Source organism: Phycodurus eques, chromosome 4, assembly GCF_024500275.1.
Source record: "Phycodurus eques isolate BA_2022a chromosome 4, UOR_Pequ_1.1, whole genome shotgun sequence".
NCBI classification, from domain to species: Eukaryota; Metazoa; Chordata; class Actinopteri; order Syngnathiformes; family Syngnathidae; genus Phycodurus; species Phycodurus eques.
The window spans coordinates 28,177,674-28,200,066 of record NC_084528.1 but is presented as its reverse complement, the minus strand read 5'-3'; the positions used below and the strand labels follow the sequence as shown (position 1 = coordinate 28,200,066).

Sequence of the window (22,393 nt, the reverse complement as noted above, 5' to 3'; positions counted from 1 at the left end):
AAATGAGGTCCTTTCCACGTCAGGGGCCGCCGTTGAAAAAAACGTCGCTGGCGGGTGCAGAATCCACATTTTTTATGACATCATGTTTCGATGTCTGTAGGACGTCTGTACTCGTTTGAAATATGGTTAAAACATGTTCAGTGTGGACATCCTCTTGATGTCTTATGCGGACCAAATTTAAACGGCCTTTACATTTGCAAAATTATTTAAAATGTTCTTATGAAATTCTCTCTTATGTATGGAAATGTTTAATACAGCAACCAGCTATTTTAAAAATTGTCTTGCCTTGTGAGAGCATACAAATACTGTAGCAATATTTTTGGTGTGTTATAATGTTCATATTTAATGTTTTCGTTTATGTTTTTAAGGCCAGAATGTGATCCAATCATATGTGTCAACATCTACTTCAATGACAAAAAACCAACAAGTTCTCTTGACAAATCTATTATAGCCAGAGTTCACCGTATTCTGTTGTAAAAATGGCAACAAGTGGAGACGCAGGTTAATTGCACCTTCTGCCATCTCGTGGAAGACCTTTTTATTGGTCTGCCTGTTGCTATACATTGGTGGCAAAGATAGATACAGTACATTATTTGTAGTCCCGCTAAATAAATATAAATTTACAGGTCATTTAAAATGCATCATTTTTAGGAATTGCTAAAATCCATGATTTTTGCTTAGTGTAATGTTATTCCCAAAACAATGGATATATAATGGATTTGACTGCTTCGCAGCAATTAGCGCAGAGCTCAATTCATTCAAATAGGATCAATTGGTGCCTGAACGGCAGCTGAAGAAATCGAACCTTCTTCTTCCTCTTCTTCTTCTTCTTCTTCTTCTTAATATTATTGTTATTATTATTATTATTTGATTTTTAATTCAAACCAGTAGCCAATTGTGCTCCCTTCCAATTTTACCTTTAAATTAGAAAATGTTTCTCTCTTCTTTGCTGTATTTCTATTCTGTTTCTACTGTTTACTCATTAGTAACGGTTGGAGCATTAGTTATTCTTAGAATGATGATTGCATTGTGGGAAAATCCTTTGTTGATGTTTAGTTTTCCCCATCATCAGTGTAAACAAGTAGTGTACGATGGGGCTATTTTTATCGATTTAATGGGTCTAAAGAAACACGATGGTGGGTTTATTCGGGGTTTCTGCCAACCTCTCAAGGTTTGTTTTTCTCTAGTGTTATTACTTATAAATCTGTTTACTTGCTCCAGAAAAATATGCTTTCTTTCCTGATGTATGGTACATGAACAATATCAACAAGTCGCCATATTCGTCATCTGTGAGAGAGCAGCACAGTGGTCGAAAATCTGCCTCTCCCGAATGCTCCGGCTTCACTGATGCTCTGCCATCTTTTCCTGTCAGTCATCGGGAGTGACAAGCCGACACGTCCTACCCGATTTCTCAGGCATGGCGGACTGTGCGGCCGGCATTTACGCAGTGATTTGGTTCGGCTACTCGCGGCTATATTGTTAATCACAGAGATGGGTGAGAGGGTTACTCCCACACTGATTCATTGGCAGCTCAGCTCAGCCTGCCGGGACGTTATTAGTCAAATTGTGGAGGACTGGCGCTTACTCTGTGGCTTCCCTTTCACACATTCACTCCCACACTCTGCTCGGAATAGATTAGCCTTGATTTAAAGTGTGTTATGTTCACTAAGAGACAACCACTCATATGCACTGTAGTAGACATTTTAATGTGTGTTAATAGTGAAAAAACAATGTATGTCAGGTGTGTTTTTCATTCTAATTTTGTAACGCATAACTCTCACTATTTGTTTACATCTTCAGCAAAATGTACACACATGGAACAACAACCTCCTTCATGTGTTTTGAATTTAAAAACATTGCCACAGAAATGTCTGACTGTAGCAAAGGTTAAGGAGTTTTCACAAGTCAACATGAATAAAAACAATTATTACATGTCACTGACACACAAAAAAAATCCTCCTGAATAAAAATCAAATGTTTGATGTTCTTATAAGCAGTACAGTGTGAAGGAAAAGGCAACGCAGCACAGGACAAAGCGATTTGTTCTCGCAAACTGAAATTGTGTTTGAGCCCTGATAAGAAATGTGTCGTCTGTGGCGGGCTGGCCTTGTGAGCGGCCGAAAGGTAATTCTTCCTTCCTTCTCGCTCCTCCGTACGCCTTCTTAGATAAGGCGCCGCATTTCTCCAGGCTTGGAGACGAGGAGGTCAACGCTGGACAAAATGCAACTTTCCAGTGTGTGGCTGCAGGAAAGGCTTCCGAGGCTGAAAACCTCATACTGGAGGTGAGTTCTAAGTAGTACCTTTTGGACTTGGACTCCAAATTTCAGCTTCTACATTTTTGTTTCCCAAACGCACAATGTGAAAGTGAAACAAAGTGTTCATATTCACAATATCTGTTGTAATTACATAGCCTTAGCGTGCCACTTAAACTGAACCTTATGTAAACCTTCACCTTCACAATGTAATTCCAACCACAAAATAATGAACATATTATTCAATTGATACATCTCTGACAGTGTCAATTAAAGATGAACATTAGCGACATAAAGGCATAATTTTTTATACAGCTCTCATAATTCCACTTTATTAGATTGTGCAGGTGCACCTTATGTTGTGTAAGGTTGTTTATAATATGATAGATTTCCACTACAGAAGTACTATCTATCATCATTGCACAGTAGGTTTTAATTTTTTTATCATAATGCCCGACAATTACCTTTTTTTTTTTTTTTTTTTTTAATCTTACCATGCACCAATTTTATGCACAGTATGCTCGACCTTAGACAAGGAGACTACAATATAAAGAACCGGGAGTTACTTAAATCCTGTCGCCTCGAACAGTGAGTCTAATCACAACACGAGGAGACTTATTTGAATTCAGAATAGCTTGTAAACAACATAACCATCTTTGCTTGCCACTTCATTGATTCTCCTTTACTTCAGTTTTTTTTCACCACATTTGTGATATTTTTTAAGGTAAAAAATAATCAATAAAATAATACAATACAGTACAATGCACCACCATATACTCGCAGTTCGGCACTGTCGGATTCACCAGTCGGCTGATTTTTTTTAATTTTTTTTATGAAAAATTTGGAATCCCCCCCTCAATTTTGGGGATTTTTTTTAAATATTATTATTTTTTTTTAAATCTTTTTTTTGGTGGGAACGGGCGGTTTATCCCCGCTTAGTTTTTCAGTTGCAGCATGTCGGTGGACGTGAGGTGCTCACTCACTTAGAGGACAGCAGAGAGTCGCTAACTGTCATTTTTTTGCGATGGCCCACTTAAGTCGCTTTTGGCCGTAACGCTCGGTGTGCGGCGGGCCTAAGGCTGGCGTATTTTGTTTTCTTGTGGTCGCAGGATAGATCTCTATGAAACCTCAATGACTGGCTATGTGTTTGTCATCCTGAGGTTTGTGTGGTCTGTGGCTTAAGTATAACAGCAGTAGAAGTGGCCAAGCAAAACCCAAATGTTTATGTTGCTCTCCTCATGCTCCCATGCTAAAGCTAGCACAACAAAAGGATCAGTACCAAGCATTCTTTTGACCTTTTCTCGCTTAGAGTTTTTGATAATCTAATCATGACAAAGCTTAGTGTTTTGTGGCTGATGGTCCAAAAGTGTGGTACATTTGGTGCAGCACTAATTACTAATATTTGAATAGGACTTACGTTTGCGTTTAATAAAGCATAACACATTTTATAATGATTGCATTTCTACCATCAGGATCAATGATGATTTGTCAGGATAAAATTAAAGAAATGCCACTGGCATACTAATTCAATTGGACGACGATTGTTATGACTGACTGAAAGTCCGTTATTTAACTTTAAGGCTTTTAACAAGGCTCCATATTTTTATTTTTTTTACTTTATTCATGAATAATCTTTTCTCTTAGTTTGTAGCTGCTGCAATGGTCAGAACTACTCAAATTTAAAAAAATATATACTATATTCTAATTCTCTGGGGTTGGCTGTTTTCATAGCAAGTAATAGTCTACAACGTGACAGCGGCATTTGAAAGGTACAGGCATTTAGAAGTTAAGGAGGGTCAAAAGAAATTACCCCATTCAGTTGCATACACATTCTAAACTCACAGATAAGTGGAATGCTTATTCAAAATACATTTTTGGATCTTGAAATCTGGGAGGACGGGTAATTCTTCATGTAATTACAGCATTTCCATCCATTTCTTTTACAGGTGCATCTAATCAGAAATCTTTACTAAAAGGCAAAAAAAAAAAACAACAACTTCATATTGATAACCAAATCAACAAGACTGGATCACAGGGATGTTGTTGCACATTCCAGCTTTTAACCATTATTACCTTGCAAATTGCATGTCTACTACACCACTCCTGCATTTAATGAAGATGTCTTACACTAAGTCAAAATGTAAACCTTGCAAATGTGTCAATAAGGAGTTTTCAAAATTGCAAAGTTGTGGGAAGGCAGTTCCTGATCGAAACAGTGCTGCCTGTACGCAAAAGCCTTCCCTGTATTTATTAGCAAAACACTGGGTATTGGTTGAATTTGTGATTTTAACAATTGTCTTGCAAAGCATCTGTTTACCACGTTTTGTAAGAACAGACTTTACTGTCATTGCATGACTATTACAGGGTTTTCATTTGCTTTTCCAATTCCATCTGAAGGTGGATCATTTTGATCATGTCATCTTTTTAAAACCTTTCCCATTTCAAAATAGGTCATTGTCAAAAAGAGTTGAACACACAAAACGTCTTCTCTGACCTTATCCTGTCTTGTCTTCCAGAGACACAATGGGGAGATTTTAACCACTGCGTCGGTCAAGCACCTGAGTCACCGGCGTTTTGTGGTATCGTTCCAGCTAGACAGCGTCCAGAGGTCAGATCAAGACCTTTACCGTTGCATCACCAAGTCCTACAGGGGCTCGGGGGTCTCCAACTTTGCTGAACTCATTGTCAAAGGTAACGCTTTGACTTCTTTGTCCTGTCGTCTATGATGTTACTTTCAAAAGATTCATGGTGTAAACACAGGACTTCATTAACAGTCCAATCTGGAAATTATGGCCACATGTAAAACACCTAAATGGCTAACGTGTGCTCGCTCTTGACTAACACAGAAACCCTCTGTTTGGAGAATTCAATCTTCCTGACGTGTATTTCTGAGCTGGAATCAAATAGGGTACCATCGCTAGCTCCTCAGCCTCTTGTCATGATGCTGCTCACTTAACTTGGTCTCCTGCAGCCCTGTCATATCATGGACCACAGATGGTGACCTCACTCACATTTCTCAGTCCAACCCCACAGCCTGACACCGCTTTGACAGCATCGTAATGACATGACTGCGAGGTGGTTTGCTGGCAAAACATATCAGGCCTCAGCAACGGGACAATGATAAGTGGAAATAAGAATGTGACATTCTCACGCTTCTTCCCCTCTGCTGACCTTTAGTTCCCCGTTATTTATACCAAGAGAAAGACACTTGGAGAAGGAGTAGCAGATGAGATTTCTTTTCTTTAATGTGTGCAAAGTTTGTTTGCAAACTTGCACTGAGTTACTTCATTTCACATTATACAACGTATATATAGTCTCTTAATTGATTATCAGTGCGCATTTATTTTGTCTTGTTTAAGTAACAGCTAGTATTTCTCTTTTTTTTTTCCCCCAAAAAATGGTGGTCCATCCCAGTGGACAGTTGGCTCCTCTAATTTTAAGCAGATGTTACTGACCCCCCCCCCCACCCCCCCCCCCACCCCACCCCCCACACACACCCCTAATATGTATGTTACATTTACTAAAATATTTATTGTCTGTGTGATTTGGTACATTGCTGTTTTCAAATTTTAAAAAAAAGATAAGAAATCAGTAGTAGAGTGCGGGGTTTTTTTTTTTTTTTTTGGTAATCAGCCATCTAAGAGATTTCCGTCACACCATTTTTTTCCCCCTTGCCAAATGCCACTGTCTGTGGGTGAAATATGGTCTTTCATTTTGGTTCAGTTTTTGACACCACAAAGATGAGGAGCTGTAGGCAAAGGCAGCTTTAAAGAAAAGCGTCACAGTAGAAGTGGGGTGCTCTACCGATGTATAAATCCTGTTAAAAGAGGGCCCTCAAAAGACCGGGGCGCCTCTGCTGGAATGACAGATTAGTCACAGCCACACATCTAACTCTGATCTTTTCTCGTGCTTTGTCCTCATTGCTTTTCCGCTCCTTCCTTCCTCACACTGTTGCCCATGTAATTGTTCAGCGGCTTAGATGTGCGAGTAAGTGACCGTTGGGTTTGAAATTAATCCCCAGTTGGCAATCTCAATTGACAGTAAGGCGAGTCTCTTCTTTCCTCGTGAAATGGATGAAGGGCGCCTCATTTTTCTGTGGCAAAGGTTGTTTCATTGTGTTCACACCTGTTTTTTCACGTTCCGTTCGGCTTAATGTATGCAAAGTTCTGAATGCCTTGTTAATCAGTGTGACTAATCAGTTATTTGAACGCAGTCTGACCTGCTCACATCCTTCAGTCTCTCGGGATCCATTTAATTGTCAGTGGGCTTTTGCCTATTGAGGACTCTGTTTTCATGCAACTGATGAGTTCAATTAGCCAAACCGTACCGCACCGTGTCAAATGCCTTTACCAATATAAAATGTGTTTTATTTTTTCCTATTCCCCAACAGTACCACCTTCTCCTATCGCACCACCTCAGCTGCTGCGTGCTGGCTCCACTTACCTAATCATCCAACTCAACACCAATTCTATCCTTGGAGATGGTCCCATTATTAGGAAAGAGATTGAGTATCGGGCCAGCCAGTCTCCATGGTCTGAAGTGCATGGAGTCAACATGGTCACCTACAAGCTGTGGCACCTGGATCCGGACACAGAATACCACATCAGTGTGCTGTTGACTCGGCCCGGAGAAGGAGGCACGGGCCCTCCTGGACCTCCGCTAGTGAGCAGGACCAAGTGTGCAGGTGAGTTCATCTCGCGTCGTATAATTTGAAGTCATGGCCCTGTGATCTCTGAATGAAAGTTCAGCAATGACACACACAGGCATTTCGATACCAAAGCAGTTGACTTTCACGTCTGACTACAAGTATGGGATTTGCTAGAGAATATGGGATTGCTAGAGTGCTTGTTCAAAACACACCACCACAACAACAGACAAACCGCAGATCTTCGTACGTGTGTTGTTGTTACACTTTCACGATAGCAGGAGTGACAAACAACATTTCAATTTTATTTATCATCTTACATATTGGGTGGGTAACCACACAGTATGCATTTTGAGTCATGGCAAATGCATATATTCACTTCATAAATGTTGGTTTTGGATTTTCTAATCGCAATTTCAAGATAAAGATAGCTAGGGAAAATCTCCCTTCAGGGTTAAAAAATAAAACAATGGATAGTGCTGTTATTTTAAAAATATATACCTATCAGCAGTTAGTATAATACACTAAATATAATTCCACTGCTGCAGCCTTCAACTATCCTAAGTTTATGGCTGAATTTTTGCATGAATCTAGGAAATTCTGAAGTGTTCAAATATTTTCTCTTGCAACTTTATAAGCGTTCAGTTATATGCTCTTTTACTACTGCTCTTATGGCAGACTTCTTTTGTGAGTAAAACGCAACATGCCGTACAGTGCTATTGATATCATTGCGCTCCATAGAGCACCACATGTTAACATTATTGTAAACAAAGTCTCCCTTTGAGTTTGTGCCATTATTAATGCTGTGCAAAGTTACAGTAGCTTCTTAAACCTAGTCATACCTCAGCTTTGTGAGCTCATGGTAGGGCATGTGTTTCTGATGGGTCAGAAATGAATTTGAACTTTTTGAGAGGTCATAATTGCTCCCCATGCTCACTTTGTACACTGCGCCACGATTCCCCTCGACTCAAAAGTGAGCCTGCCCAAAAAATGGCTTATACGCACAAAGTATACCTCGCTTAATTGAACTATTATACTTCGCTACTTTGCAGGATCTGCGTTATTTCATTAAAGTTCATTGACTGTGATATTGAGTGATTCTTAATGATCAAAGCCAGCTAGATATAGAAAATTAAAGGGCTGTTTTGTGACTATCGGGTAAGATTCAATCAGAGTGGAAGTGATTGACAAGTTGGGACTCAGTCACTGTGACACACTTATCTCCTTAGAAAGGCTACATTTGCTATCACCGGCGTTCGCTTAACTCTGGAGCTGAAAGCACAAAATAGGAGACTTTCTACTGGCAGCACGGCCGTATCGATGTGACGCTTATTTGAAAAGATAAGAGCTGGCTTGACTATATTAGCTAGCCAAAAGCAGGCATCTTTGCTCTCTACTGAAGGACAGAAAGTTCATTTTTCAAGTCAAATAAAATGATAAGCAGGAGTAGGTGACTGTTGGGAAGTATTATCAATCACGGCACACACGTTTACGCACTTGCGACTTTTGGAGAACTTGAGACGACTTTATGCTTTAAAATAAAAACAGAATACAATGATTTGCAAATCATGTTCGACATATATTTAATTGAATACACTACAAAGACAAGATATTTAATGTTCACACTGATAAACTTTATTGTTTTTAGCAAATAATCATTAACTTAGAATTTTATGGCTGCAACACGTTCCAAAAAAGCTCGGACAGGGTCATGTTTACCACTGCGTTACATCACCTTTTAACAACATTCAATAAACATTTGGAAACTGAGGACACTCATTGTTGAAGCTTTGTAGGTGGAATTCTTTTCCATTCTTGCTTGATGTACAGCTTCAGTTGTTCAACAGCCCGGGGTCTCCGTTGTCGTATTTTACGCTTCATAATGCGCCACACATTTTCAATGGGAGACATGGCAGCATATGTTTCTCCAAAACCTGTACGTACCTTTCAGCATTAATGGTGCCTTCACTAATGTGTAAGTTACCCATGCCATTGGCACTAACATAGCCCCATACCATCACAGATGCTGGCTTTTGAACTTTGCGTCCATAACAGTCTGGATGGTTCTTTTCCTCTTTGGCCCGGAGGACACAATGTCCACAATTTCCAAAAAACAATTTGAAATGTGGACTCGTCGGACCACAGAACACTTTTCCACTTTGCATCAGTCCATCTTAGATGAGCTCGGGCCCGGAGAAGCCGGCAGCGTTTCTGGGTGTTGTTGATAAATGGCTTTTGCTTTGCATAGTAGAGTTTCAAGTTGCACTTACGGATGTAGGGCCGAACTGTATTTACTGACATTGGTTTTCTAAAGTGTTCCTGAACCCATGTGGTGATATCCTTTACACATTGATGTCGGTTTTTGATGCAGTGCCGGCTGAGGGATCAAAGGTCACGGGCATTCAATGTTGCCGCTTACATGCAGTGATTTCTCTAGATTCTCTGAACCTTTTGATGATGTTATGGACCTTAGATGCTGAAATCCCTAAATTCCTTGCAATTGTACGTTTAGGAACATTGTCCTTAAACTGTTCGACTAGTTTCTCGCGCACTTGTTCACAAAGAGGTGAACCTCGCCCCATCTTTGCTTGTGAATGACTGAGCAATTCAGGGAAGCTCCTTTTATACCCAATCATGGCACCCACCTGTTCCCAATTAGTCTGTTAGTCAACTGTGGGATGTTCCAAACAGGTGTTTGATGAGCATTCCTCATCTTTTTTGCCACCTGTCCCAGATTTTTTGGAACGTGTTGCAGCCATAAAATTCTAAGTTAATGGTTATTTGGTAAAAACAACAACGTTTATCAGTTTGAACATTAAATATATTGTCTTTGTAGTGTATTCAATTAAATATAGGTTGAACATGATTTGCAAATCATTGTATTCTGTTTTCATTTATGTTTAACACAACGTCCCAACTTCATTGGAATTGGGGTTGTAGAAATAATAAAACCATACGACTAGAAACACCCCTAAATTTAACTATTACCGTAATTTCTCGTGTATAATGCGCAGCCATGTATAATATGCACCCCGAAAGTTGACCTCAAAATTCGGGAAAACCCTTCTACCTATGTATAATGCATTTTTACAATGCATGATTTTGCTTCTAACCATATGATCAAAAAGAAGTATCTGTATTTTGTTAGTTTTTTTCCAATAATTATTCTGAAGTTAAGGACTTTATTTGAAACGTAATATTTTCTTTTTTTATTGACTTGGCTCTTATTTTGAAATTCACACCCCTACTTTTATTTAGTAAATTAGTAAACACACAGTTGTGCTCATATGTTTGATTACCCAGGCAGAATTTGTAAGATGGGTACAGTTCTTTATAGAATACATGAAGGGCCAGGTGAAACATATTTAATTTTAATTTAATGGGATTCAAATTAAACGGTCAAGCATTTCAAAAAAGCATTATCTTTAAACAAAACATAACCATAAAGAAATGAATGACGGTTGTTGTTCATTCGTCAAAAAAAAAAAAAAAAAAAAAAAAAAATGTTTCACAAATTCTGCCAGGGTATGTAAAGTTAAGAGGACAACAGTACATATATGCAGTCATACATACCCCTGTCATATTGGGATGAAAGTGTAGGCTACACCTTTTTTATAAGCACTAGGTGCCGGTGGCATTTTGGAATGAAAGTGTACAGCTTTTTCATAACCACTAGATGGCGGCATACATTTATAAAATGTGAAAAACAAATTCCCATTTGGCCCTATACCTATGTACAATGCGCACTATTGACTTTTGACAAGGCGGCACGGTGACTGACTGGTTAGAGCGTCTGCCTCACAGTTTTGAGGACCGGAGTTCAATCCCCAGCCCCACCTGTGTGGAGTTTGCATGTTCTCCCCGTGCCTTCGTGGGTTTTCCCCGGGCACTCCGGTTTCCTCCCACATCCCAAAAACATGCATGGTAGGTTAATTGACAACTCTAAATTGCCCATAGGTGTGAATGTGAGTGCAAATGGTTGTTTGTTTATATGTGCCCAGCGATTGGCTGGCAACCAGTTCAGGGTGTACCCCGCCTCCTGCCCGATGATAGCTGGGATAGGCTCCAGCACGTGAGGAAAAGCGGCTCAGAAAATGGATGGATGGATGGATGGACTTTTGACAATTTTTTGGGGGAAAAAGTTTGCATTTTACACGAGAAATTACGGTACACTGTTTTTGTACAAAATTACACGTTAAAGAGGTATGATAACAGCCAAACGTCTCCTCCAAACGTCTCCTCCTCTGATTCCCTAACACAGATTTTTTTAAGGATGCAATGTGAAGCTCTGATGCTACACATAAACTGCAAGTCTCATAATGCAGCGCAACAGCCTGAATCAGTAGTTACCTGCGATCATTCCCTCACTCCATCTACATGCGGGTTGAATGATGTGTCTTTGGTAGCACATATTTGTGTGAGCAGCTGTTCTCTGTGTTGAAGATTGTTGTGCGATATGGTAAAAAACGTAAATACCGATACAGGTACATTTATAGTTTTCCTTCCTTACTTTCCATTCATTGTTCATACAATATTAATGTAGCGTCCGAGGCATAGCAGCGTCTAAAGTCAGGCTTGTGAAACAGAACCCCACAAACTCATCCTCTTTTGGAGCACATGCACACTGCACAGAATCCGTATTTAATAGTAACAGTTGGCTATTTACTACGTCATCTCCGGGCCTCACTCTCCAGGCATGACCAATCCACCCACGCTTAATCGAATGGTGACATTCATGAAACAGTAGGATTGAGCGTAAATCGACTAGTCATGCCTCGAGAATGAGCCACATGAATGACGTAATAGAAAGACAACTGTTATGTTACAGTCTCAGACGCTACATTTGTGTAGCTAACCCAAAACCCCACAGAGAAAAACGATATAAACAGTAGAGGGTTGTATTGAACGGTAGACATTTTTAAATGGCACTAACATTTATATCCTTATATCGCTCATCTCTAACATAGGAGTCACCTCACTGATGAACACCTGTAGTCCATCCAGAGAATCTGTGAACACAGAAACTTTCCTCCAACATAAATTTATTGTATCCTGTCTGTTTTGCGTCACACATATGTTCAAAAAAGCTTTTGTTTAGTCTGTTCAATAAATGTTTATCCTGTTCGGCCTGCAACATGAAGTGTGCTTTGGGATTTGACACCCCTGATTTAGAGTCATCACTGAACCTAACATGCAATGTTTTGGCAAGGTGGGAGGAAGTTGGAATCCCAAAGACAACGCAAGAAAGAGCGTGCAAACTTCAACAGGGTATCTTGGACCGAGATTTGAACCTTAGACTTGACGTACTAACCACTAACTCACTGTGCTGCTTTGACTGCACATACTGATTTCTGAATAATTATATATTATACTGAAAATGAATGGGATGTCCCCAGTTGGGTTTACTTGAAAATGAACATTTTGCTGTGCCTGCCAACATCTGTCCTCCCGTGTCATCTGTCAATGTAGACACAAAACACCCGGGGAGATGAGCAGCAGTTCACCATCATGCTTCAAGCTAGCTAGCATATTGTGCCGTGGTAATGTCAACGTACACACACAGATGAAGACAGTACCTCTGCCTGCATCTGTACGTCGCAGACACACATTAAATGGAGAGCTTTGTGGAGCCCAAAGCCAGTCGTCATGTCATTCATGGTCATCACTCCTTCTGTGCCCAACGGTCTCTTCCTGCCACACACCATCCCTCACGAATCTCTCTACAGTGCTCTCGTGCAGCCTCACCGGGCCCCCTCACCAATGACATATTAAAGCCACCCTTCTCTCCCCACAGCCAAAAACAACCCTCATTCATCAGGACCTATGTTTGAACTCACAGCTCCCCAACACCCATGCAACATCCCTAGGACTCAAAACATGAAACACAGTAAATAACAATAGCAGCAAGGAAGTTAATAACAGCCCAAAACTGGATGGGGGACGAAGGGGAGGGGAGGAAGCCTTTGTTTGACAAAGTGTGTGGGTGACATTTAATGTGCACAGCCAATATGAGGAAGGTGAAGCAATAAAGGCTTCATAGTTGCTGGTGTCGGTGTTTGTGAAAGTCATTAAACTCTTTTAATGAAGCATTTACATTTCGATGACTGTGGTATTGGTTTGTTCAACCATGTGGGATTAGTAATATTATGAGGTTTGTTGCACGCTGATAAAAAGGGAACTCTGATGCACAACAAAGTAGCACAGGTGAAATCAAACTTGACAAATGTTTGTCCTGCCTTTTTTACTGAACTGCATTGGAAAGAACAAAAAAGTAAAGCTGGAGATTTAGTCAAAGATTAACATTAGCAATTAAGACTGAACAACAATTAACAAATATTCAGTAGTGCAACGACTAAATATGTTGTTTCCCCTGCATCCTTCATGTACCAGTTTCTACCGTGCAACAGCATGGAAACATCAAATATTTCTCATGTTTAAAAACTGCTGCATTTGCAGACTTGGTCCCAGGACTCTTGTTTATGTTTGTGTCGCCAAATGTTTGGGAGTTTGAGCACCATTCGCAGTTCTCTGATGTGCTACACCAACTGACGTTACAGTAAAATGTAACAATGCAAAACAGTCTGCACCTGGTGCAACTCAACTTTTTGACCTTCCTGCAGATTGTAATCACCTTCTCCTCAGAGTTCTACCTTCTCAACCATCTGGTCTACACTACCCCTGCTGACCCCACGTACCATCACCCAATACTCATCGGCCCCTTGCTGTTGGCCTGATTAAGTTTAAACATGAGGTAATTGATAGTGGGGCTGCTGTGTTGAGCTGGTAATTATCTGGTGAACATAAGGGATTTTTGGGCCCTATTTCGGAGGAAAGCACATTTTTGCAGCTCCAGCAGTCATGCCTTGCCACTGTGACTAATCTGGCACGGCCATGCAGAGTCTTCCCCTCCCTTCCAATCATGTTGGGTAGCTGGCTCCACTACGCCAAAACACTTCCTCGGGCGGGTACTGTAAAACTAATCTCCGTGAATGTGAACATGGGCTCTACCTGCCATCCAGGTGTGCTTGATGAGCCATTTCTTTAATTATCAGCAGAGTGCATGAGAACAGCCTGATCCCCCTCAAGTAAATCACAGAGGAAAGGTGAACATTTGGACTGCAGGTGGTCCCCCAAGTACTGTGCGGTAATAGGCCTCCACCTGCTACTGGGTCACTGAAACCGCCCAAGAAACCCCTCGCTCACGAAGCTCTTGGTCCCCACAGAGGGAGCCAACACTGAAGCCAGACTAAAATTAGGAATGTTACCAGTGCAAGAGCTGACCGCAAGGAGGAAATATCTATCACAGTACAAAGAGTAATTTTAACATTTAACATTTTAACATTTCAAGGACGTACAGACTGCATAATATTTGTGATATACATGATAAAACATTGTATCTTCTTTCCCAAATATGATAGTAATGTTTCAAAAACGATGAAGGCATGTAACAGGCACACTGGTGTTTAGTGATTATATGACTGTTGACGAGATGAAACAGTATGAACATTTTATATCACACGTCATGAACAGAATTGTCCTAAAGATGGCTATGTCATGATTTTGCAAATGTTTTTTTAAATCTAATAGTAAGACTTTCTTGTGAGAAACATTTACACTAACTGTATGAAATATTAGCATGGTTTATTGGTAAACCGTTTTATCTCTATGTGAGGTGTCTAGGAATATACTCTCTACACACATTCAGACAAATCAGGTAGCACTTCACAGTGAGGATAGCTAACGATCTTAAACACACTGCAAAAGGATCTTTCTAAAACTCGGAGAGATGTAATTCTTCATTGGCCAAGTCACTGACGTGACCTCAACCCAATTGCGCATTTTTTTCCCATACTGAAGACAAAGTGAAGGAAGCTAGATCCACAAACGAGCAGCAAGTGAAGGTGACTGCGGTGAAGGCCTGGCAAAACATCACAAAGGAGGAAACTTACAATTTTTGAAAGAGGAAGTTCCTCTGCACCTCATAAATTGAAGCTGAGAGTCTACACTCCAGTAACTTGTCATCTTGTTTTATTTGAAATCCATTTTGGTAGTGCATAAGCCATATCATCTAAAGTCATTGTCCAAATACTAACTCTGTGTAAGGGCGCTTTTGGGATGTTTTGAATTCATGCACATGGAGTGGAACACACGGCACGGACGTCCTTATATGTTTGTTTTTTCTCATCTGGCACAGTCAGTCCAAATTACCTCCTTGGCTGCGAGGTACTGTCCCGTGTCACATTTGCAGGGGAGACAACAAAGCTGAACCTGTCACTTCCAATCTCACGTCCGATCTCTTAGGATCAACATGGTGCTCTGGGCTTTCGGCCATGTTGGGGCGGCTGCAGGGTGTCAGAAAATGGCTGCCCGTGGCACACCAACAAATAAGACGAGGCAAGGGTTGGCACGATGTCCACTTTGAGAAAAGCCACAATGAGCACACTGTGGCCTGTTTGCTGCCGCTTTTATCAACCCAGCGTTTCATGGCCTCTCTTTATTTGACTCGGACTGTGCAGACTATCAATTATACCTCTGATATACGACTTTTGTGTGTGTGCTGTTGTTTGTGGATCCCTTCACCACATTAGTCTGCATGAAGTTGGGGGCCAATGTTTTGGCTATTTTCTATCGTGTATGAGATGGTTGAAAGCAAATGAAAAGAGAAGGCTAGTGACTGCAGAGGCCATCCGTGTAGATTGGAAGTGTCACAGCATTTTACTTCAAAATAATTGCTACCACAGGCAGTAATAAATGCAAATGAAGTTGGGGATAGTATACAACGTTATTTCTGTCTCGTAGTAGCGCTTAAACATGCACAAAATAGCACGTGAAGAGATGATGAAGTGAGACAGCAATATAAAAAGAGAGTTATGTATATTAGGGCAGTAAAACATGGAATATTTGTACGTATAGTGCTACAGAGCAGCTTTCATATTAAATTAGTCAACAACTTTCTGCAGTCCCTGTTTAGTGATGCACCTGCCATCTTATTGAAGTTCCATGCACCTGTCAGTAAAAAAAAAATGAAGACTTTGCTTAATAACCTCCTCTGATCTCGCGAAACCCATGCATCGCCCTGCTGTCACACCCTGCCCATTCCTCTTCATGCCTTATTATAATTAAAAAGCAGCGCAATACATTACATTGCTTGACAGATAAGGCGTTGACTGTGTTAATAACCGATGAATGCCGCCATTGATGGCGAGGATGTCCTTGGCTTATAGTCCTCGGTTGGGATGCCCCCCTGAACACTAGGGGGTCTGTGCCTTGCGCTACAAGAGCCTCTCTGTCTTTCAGTGTTCATGAAAAAGAGAGTTGTCGTTCTTTTAGTTGGAGAACATTAACACAGACATGACCAGAATGAACTTGCTTTCTTCTAAAAGTATGCGATGACCCAGCAATAAAAATATCTTGCAGAAGTGAGCGGCTTTGCACAATTCTGACATTTTTTTGGCGGTGGGGGAGTGAGGATTAAACCTCAGGGCAAAGAAGTAGAACTACTGAATAGTCAACAAGGAGTCCGGGGCTTGTTTGAGAGCAACATCAAGCTGCGCACTGTCCATTTAATTGGCACAAGTGACATGTGTTCTAGCTGTGCTGAAGGGGGAGCTGCAAGCAAGCAACAGCTGACTGTTGCCTTGGTACTATGGCCGCTTTTACAAGGGGAACAGCCGAGGGATTGCAAAGTGCTGCCGGAAATCAGTGCTATTCCGTATTCGGTTTGCAGATTGTCGCATTCCCCCAACCCAAACGCAGAGAACAACATGTTTTCAGTGCATTTGAGCATCCTGGCTTGCACTTTGATAATAACGGGGTAAACACATCTGTTTACCTAAATTAATAACCACAGCTTTCCCAAATCCCATCTGGACAAACTGAGTGCATTTTTAGGGGACGTTCCTTAGACTAAATCGGAGAATACTTAAAAAAAATAAAATAAAATGCTCTGGAATGACAAAAGCATAAATTTCAGGGCAATTTGGTATTAACGGAACCTTCAGTCACCCTTTAAACAGATCAAGCGTTGTTACATATTTAGCTGAGCCGTCATGATCAACTCAATCTTCGATATCGATGGCCGAATCGTAAAACATGTCTGAAAAATTTACTTTTTTATTTGAGAAAACTGAAAATGTTTCAGAATTTTAATTGTAGACATCCTGTATCCTGTGAGAAAATCCTATATTTATCCAATAGAAAATCCTTCGTTTTGGCCATCGCACAGTAATTATTACAAAATACATTCCGATCAGACCGTAGTCGACTGCAATTGCCAGAAATGGAAATTCTAAAACCCTGTCTAAGTTTGTGGGCAATAAAATATATATTTATGTGTATTAAACTGGGCTTTTCACATATGCACCAGTCTTGTGTATCTTTAAATGCCACTGTGAATGTTTTTTGATGTACGAGGAGCTAGAGTCACGTGAAAGAAGTTAATGTACAATTTATGGCAGGAAAAACACAATGGGGACCTGATTAAACTGTGTCGGAAGCTAGTTGCTACCCAAACCTAGAGGGGAAGGGGCCAACAAATGTGCATGTAAATTGGGACATGAAGAGAAACCCTTCCATGCGACCAACTTCCATGTTTTATTTGTAGAAGTAAAAACTTTCATTGATGATTTACATTTGTATGATTACCGTGTATAAATTCTCATGCTTCCTTTTGCAATTTCCCATCCATCCAGAGCCCATGCGTGCACTGCGGGGCCTGACAGCCACAGATATCCAGCCCAGGCAGTTGTCCCTGCTGTGGGAGAACTTGGCGTTCAACGTGACGCGCTGCCACACCTACTCAGTGTCCCTTTGCTACCGCTACACCACGACGGGAGGCGGCGGCGGCCACAACACCACCGTGCGTGAATGCCTGGCTGTGGAGCACAACGCCTCACGCTTCACGCTGCGTGATCTGCCGCCCTACCACGGCATCCATGTCCGTCTGTCACTGGCCAACCCGGAGGGCAAGAAAGAGGGCAGAGAGGTCACATTCCAGACAGAGGAAGACAGTAAGTCCCGGGAGGATGTCAGGGAAAAGAATGAGGACACTAAAAACAAACAAACAAAGATTTTATTCAAGATGAGATTCATATTTTGAGAAATCATCACTTGACACGATAGTGTGTAATCATCTTTGTAAAGCAATTCTTTCTCTGGTAAAAGAACATCCATTTGTTTCGTTCTGCTTCATTCCAGAGGGAAATTTAAATAAATCTGTCAACTGCTATGCAAATAATTTACAACGGGAATCTGTTTTCGTCCTTGTGACAGTTAAGGTTACATTGACACGAGGCAATCCGTGCCACTTTTAAATCCAGATTGTTTGTGTGAGCGCTCCACAGCGTGCTCAAGCACAGTTGGAAGAGGTGGAGGTATATGACGTTAGATCCGTGCCACTATTATGAGGATGTAATGGGAATTTATTTTCATGCAGAACATATATATTTTTACATTTACTGAATTGAAAAGGCGCACACTCTCATAGAACTCAGAATATTCTGGAAGGTTGGATTTAAAAAAAAAAAAAAACATTTTCATCTTACAACTGTCTTCCAAGCCATCTGATGTCTCTATGAGATCTGAAACTTGACTTCCCTCTTTCTTCCTCCAAGCAGGAAAGCAGTGAGGAGCAGCTGCGCCCCGTAAAACAGCAACGTTTCACCATCCTTAAATTCGGCTGACAAAATATTAAATTAACAGCGATACAGACAGAGGTAACCATGACAGGGCACGTCCGAGTAGTAAACAATAAACTCGTCGCTCCGTCCATACTGCAATGCGGCGTGACGACACGTTCCCAAGTGGTGTTTCCACCTCTTGGTTATGGTTGGATGGCCAATCAGAGTTTGGCCTGTCTGACTCCCGATTGGTTGACTTTCTAGCACATTGTAACACTTTGACATATCGAGCGAGCGTAAGGCCAGAGAGTTTAGCGTGCAGGGATTGCAAAATTGAGATGGTTATGATTTTGAGTCTTTGCAAAAAAACAAATTTTTCTGCACACAAAACACTTTTTTGTGCCCAAGATTTTCCATTTTGTTCTCGTAATTGTAATCTAACGCCACAGACTTAGATATGGTCCACTTACTCATCAGTGTGCACATGTGCAAAGCAAAAACAGTTGGCCACCTTGTGTATTCATATTAAGAAGTGTTCTGGCCACACTAGGAAAAATAGAACTCTCTAGGAATGGTATCATAAAGAATTAAGATGATTATATAAGGCTGTTGGTCTTAGATTATTGCATTTCAACATTCATCTCATTAGATTACAACCATAACAATGTACCATAATATTACTAATTCCTTATATTCTGAAGACCTTTTCTTGTAGCATTTCAGCTTTTTTTTTTCTTCCTAGATATCTTCCTATTGTTTAATTTTCAGTATGGCCCTAATATTAGTAATAATAGAGGATAATAAAAACAACAACTCACAATGTCATCAGAGTTTTAATAGTGTTATTTCTGGCTAAAGACAGAAGTTTGGACACACTTGCCATGCTATTGAATGAAAAGTTGTGTCCAAACTTCTGATTGTATCGTGTGTAATGCAGCGCAGCAGGGGACAGGGGAGGAGCCCCTAAGGATATTTTTAACCACTTTTGGGCTCAAGCTGTAGTAAAAGCAGTGGTAACGCTTTTCAATGCCCGAAGAAACAAACATATGTTATTATATTCTATTAGACCCCCCCACCCCTTCACACACACACACACAGCAACCTCTGTTTTCACTTATTTTAAAAGCATTTTTTTCTACTGTATATTGACGTCTGCTGAAGCGAATCATCTAGTACATGCGTTACATTCCTACTCCTGTACTGAATCAGACATTAGATTGTCCGTCAGTGATTACCATCAGCTGTTTACTAAATGCTAGCAGCACAGTATTTGATTTAAAATGCAGTATATGAGTCAAAGTCACGTACAGTCTGCTGCTTGAAGCTCGTTCCTCACCGTCACCCACAGTTACTATTGTTAATTCATTTAGATGGATCACATCAATTACTCCAATAGCTAATTTAACTCTGAATGTCAGAACAGCTGAGACTTACAGCTTGGTTGTAATGGTGGCGTTAGCATTTTCACTCACCATATGTAGAGCACGACACATGGACTTGCTATGATGTGGAAATGACAAGCGTTATGCAACTTTTCCCTGCTTTTCTGAGGAATTGTTTCGGAGGACAACGTTCTGACAGGCTGAATTAGCATAACAAAAGGTGCTCTTCATAATTCTGAAAATATTAAATCTGTCACCCCAATAACCCTTAGAGAGCTCTCTCTCTTTGCTTCCTTCTTATCTGCAGCTTATCATTTGTGTTTCCGCACATTATTTGCACCATGGCAGATCACTTTTTTCATGAAACAAATGCCAACAAGGATGAGATGTACTGACAAAACATTTGGAAATGAACAACTCCAATGGAGAAAAAAGGTTTTTTTTTAGTTTTTGAGAAGTGATTAGTACATTTATACGGAGCATAGTTTTCGGTAACGACTCATACTCCCTTTGGGGCAGTACAGCGGGTTTGTCCACTGACCGAAGGGTTGACGGTTTGAATCCTGGCTCTGAGTGTCCATTGTGGAAGTGTCCTTGTGCAAGACACTGAACCCTAAATTGCCACCAGGTCACCATTGTAAATGAGAAACACTACTCAATTGCCTTACCTGGTTACATGAAGGAAATACATCTTCCAAATTTAGGGTCAGGACCCAAAATGGGTCCGTTGTAATTGGGTCGCCAATGGTCAGTGAGAAAATTGATGTTTGCTATTTTATTGATTATGAAGCGGACACACTTATTATTTGTCAATGGGCTTTTCATTTGTCTTGAACTAAATTAATGTATGTTGTTGTCTTAATCGTTAGTTGATATGTACAGTTTATGTCAATGTTATGGCAAATCCATAATGTCTTTTAATAAGCTCTGATCCTGGGGAGAAAGCAAATGTCTAATACCGACCTAGAGCTGAAACAATTTTGGAAATCTGACAAATAGGCTTGACACATTTTTTAAGCCTTAATAAGCAATACAAACACTGCTATACCTCAATTTGACTTCTGAAAAAGTCTGCAAAGGAATAGCGTGCTCCCACTGACATTCATGACCGTGTCCTACTACTTACAAAGCATGTGATGCTATTCATATTACAACTTTGACAGAGGATTGATAAGGAACTTAACACAATTCCTTACTAATGCAAGACATAATTGTAATAATTCCAGTATATCTTTTGCTTTTGTTCCGGAATTTCCATGTGGACATGACTGGGCTGATGTAAACAGAATAGACTCAGCTTCTTTTTTGTGACATTGTCTCACAGTCCCAGGAGGCATAGCACCAGAGTCGCTCACCTTCACCCCGCTGGATGACATGATCTTCCTGAAGTGGGAGGAGCCTCTTGAACCCAATGGCCTTATTACTCAATATGAGGTTAGTATTGTAAAACAAATGTCACACAACAGTTTAAAACATCCGTTGACTGCTAAACATTTTTTTATTTTTTATTTCTTTTCATGTAGTATCATGTGAAAAGTGTGTTCTATACATTTCTCTGTGAATTCTGCCTATGAGGGATTGCTGTATTTTTCCTGGTATATAAAATTAAAATGGCAACGGGTGGCTGGAATATACTTCAGGGTAAACCATGTGTTTTTTCAGTTCAACATTAGGTGAACTTATTTTTTATTAAACCATTGGCTGCATGTACCAGTGTCTGTAGCTTATGCTAGCGAACAATATTTATTCCAATCCTTTTTACCGTTGTTGTTTTTTTTGTTTCTGGAACTGTTCATGGCACTCCAACCACTTTCATAGGCAGTATCTCTCTCATGCATAAGGCTTCATTTAGAGAAGCACAATACTTGACTGATCTGCTGCAACCAGTGATGGAGACTTATCTATTATTGTACATTTTGTGCCCACGAGAATTCAACCCCTGACACCCAGTACTCTAGATGAGAGACAAAATCACCCATTTCCTAACACAAAGTAAATACAGCGGAACTGCCAAAGTCAAGGGCCCTAAATAATGCACAATTTGGAATTCAATCTAAATCTTTCAGAAAAAGTCACTGAGAGGTACCAGTGATTGGAGTAATATAATGAGGACCATAGAACAGAAAATTGTTAAAAGGTTAAAAAAAAATAAAGTCATTGTGCAGCGGTAAGAATTATGCACACCTTTGTCCTTTGAAAGTGGAGTACCTGGAGAAAACCCACCCAAGCACTGGGTGAACATTCAAATCCACACAGGAGGTCCAGAGCAAAGATTCAAACCCCAAACACAGAACTGTAAAGCAGATATGCTAACCAATCGTCCACTGTGCCGCCTGACTGTGGAAAAGAGTACGTCAATTACAATTGATTCCTATGGGGAAAAATGGAAATTTTAACCAATTGAAAGTCAACCAGTGTTTCTGAGGTTACATACATGGCAAATGCATATGAACTTTCACATGGAAAGTTTCATTTAATTTTCTTCTGGTGTTTTAT

The 22,393-nt window shown here is 40.4% G+C and overlaps 1 protein-coding gene across 2 annotated transcripts in view; it reads left to right on the top strand.

The window, feature by feature from the left end:
• The window catches only part of ptprub (protein tyrosine phosphatase receptor type Ub), a 184,343-nt gene that overhangs the window by 103,523 nt on the left and 58,427 nt on the right, over positions 1-22,393 (top strand). For both annotated transcript variants that reach the window (XM_061675010.1, XM_061675011.1), the window contains exons 5-9: positions 2,167-2,282; positions 4,769-4,943; positions 6,643-6,936; positions 17,589-17,906; positions 21,222-21,331. In XM_061675010.1, the coding sequence (XP_061530994.1) occupies positions 2,167-2,282; positions 4,769-4,943; positions 6,643-6,936; positions 17,589-17,906; positions 21,222-21,331 (1,013 nt within the window). The remainder of the gene's footprint in view (positions 1-2,166; positions 2,283-4,768; positions 4,944-6,642; positions 6,937-17,588; positions 17,907-21,221; positions 21,332-22,393) is intronic.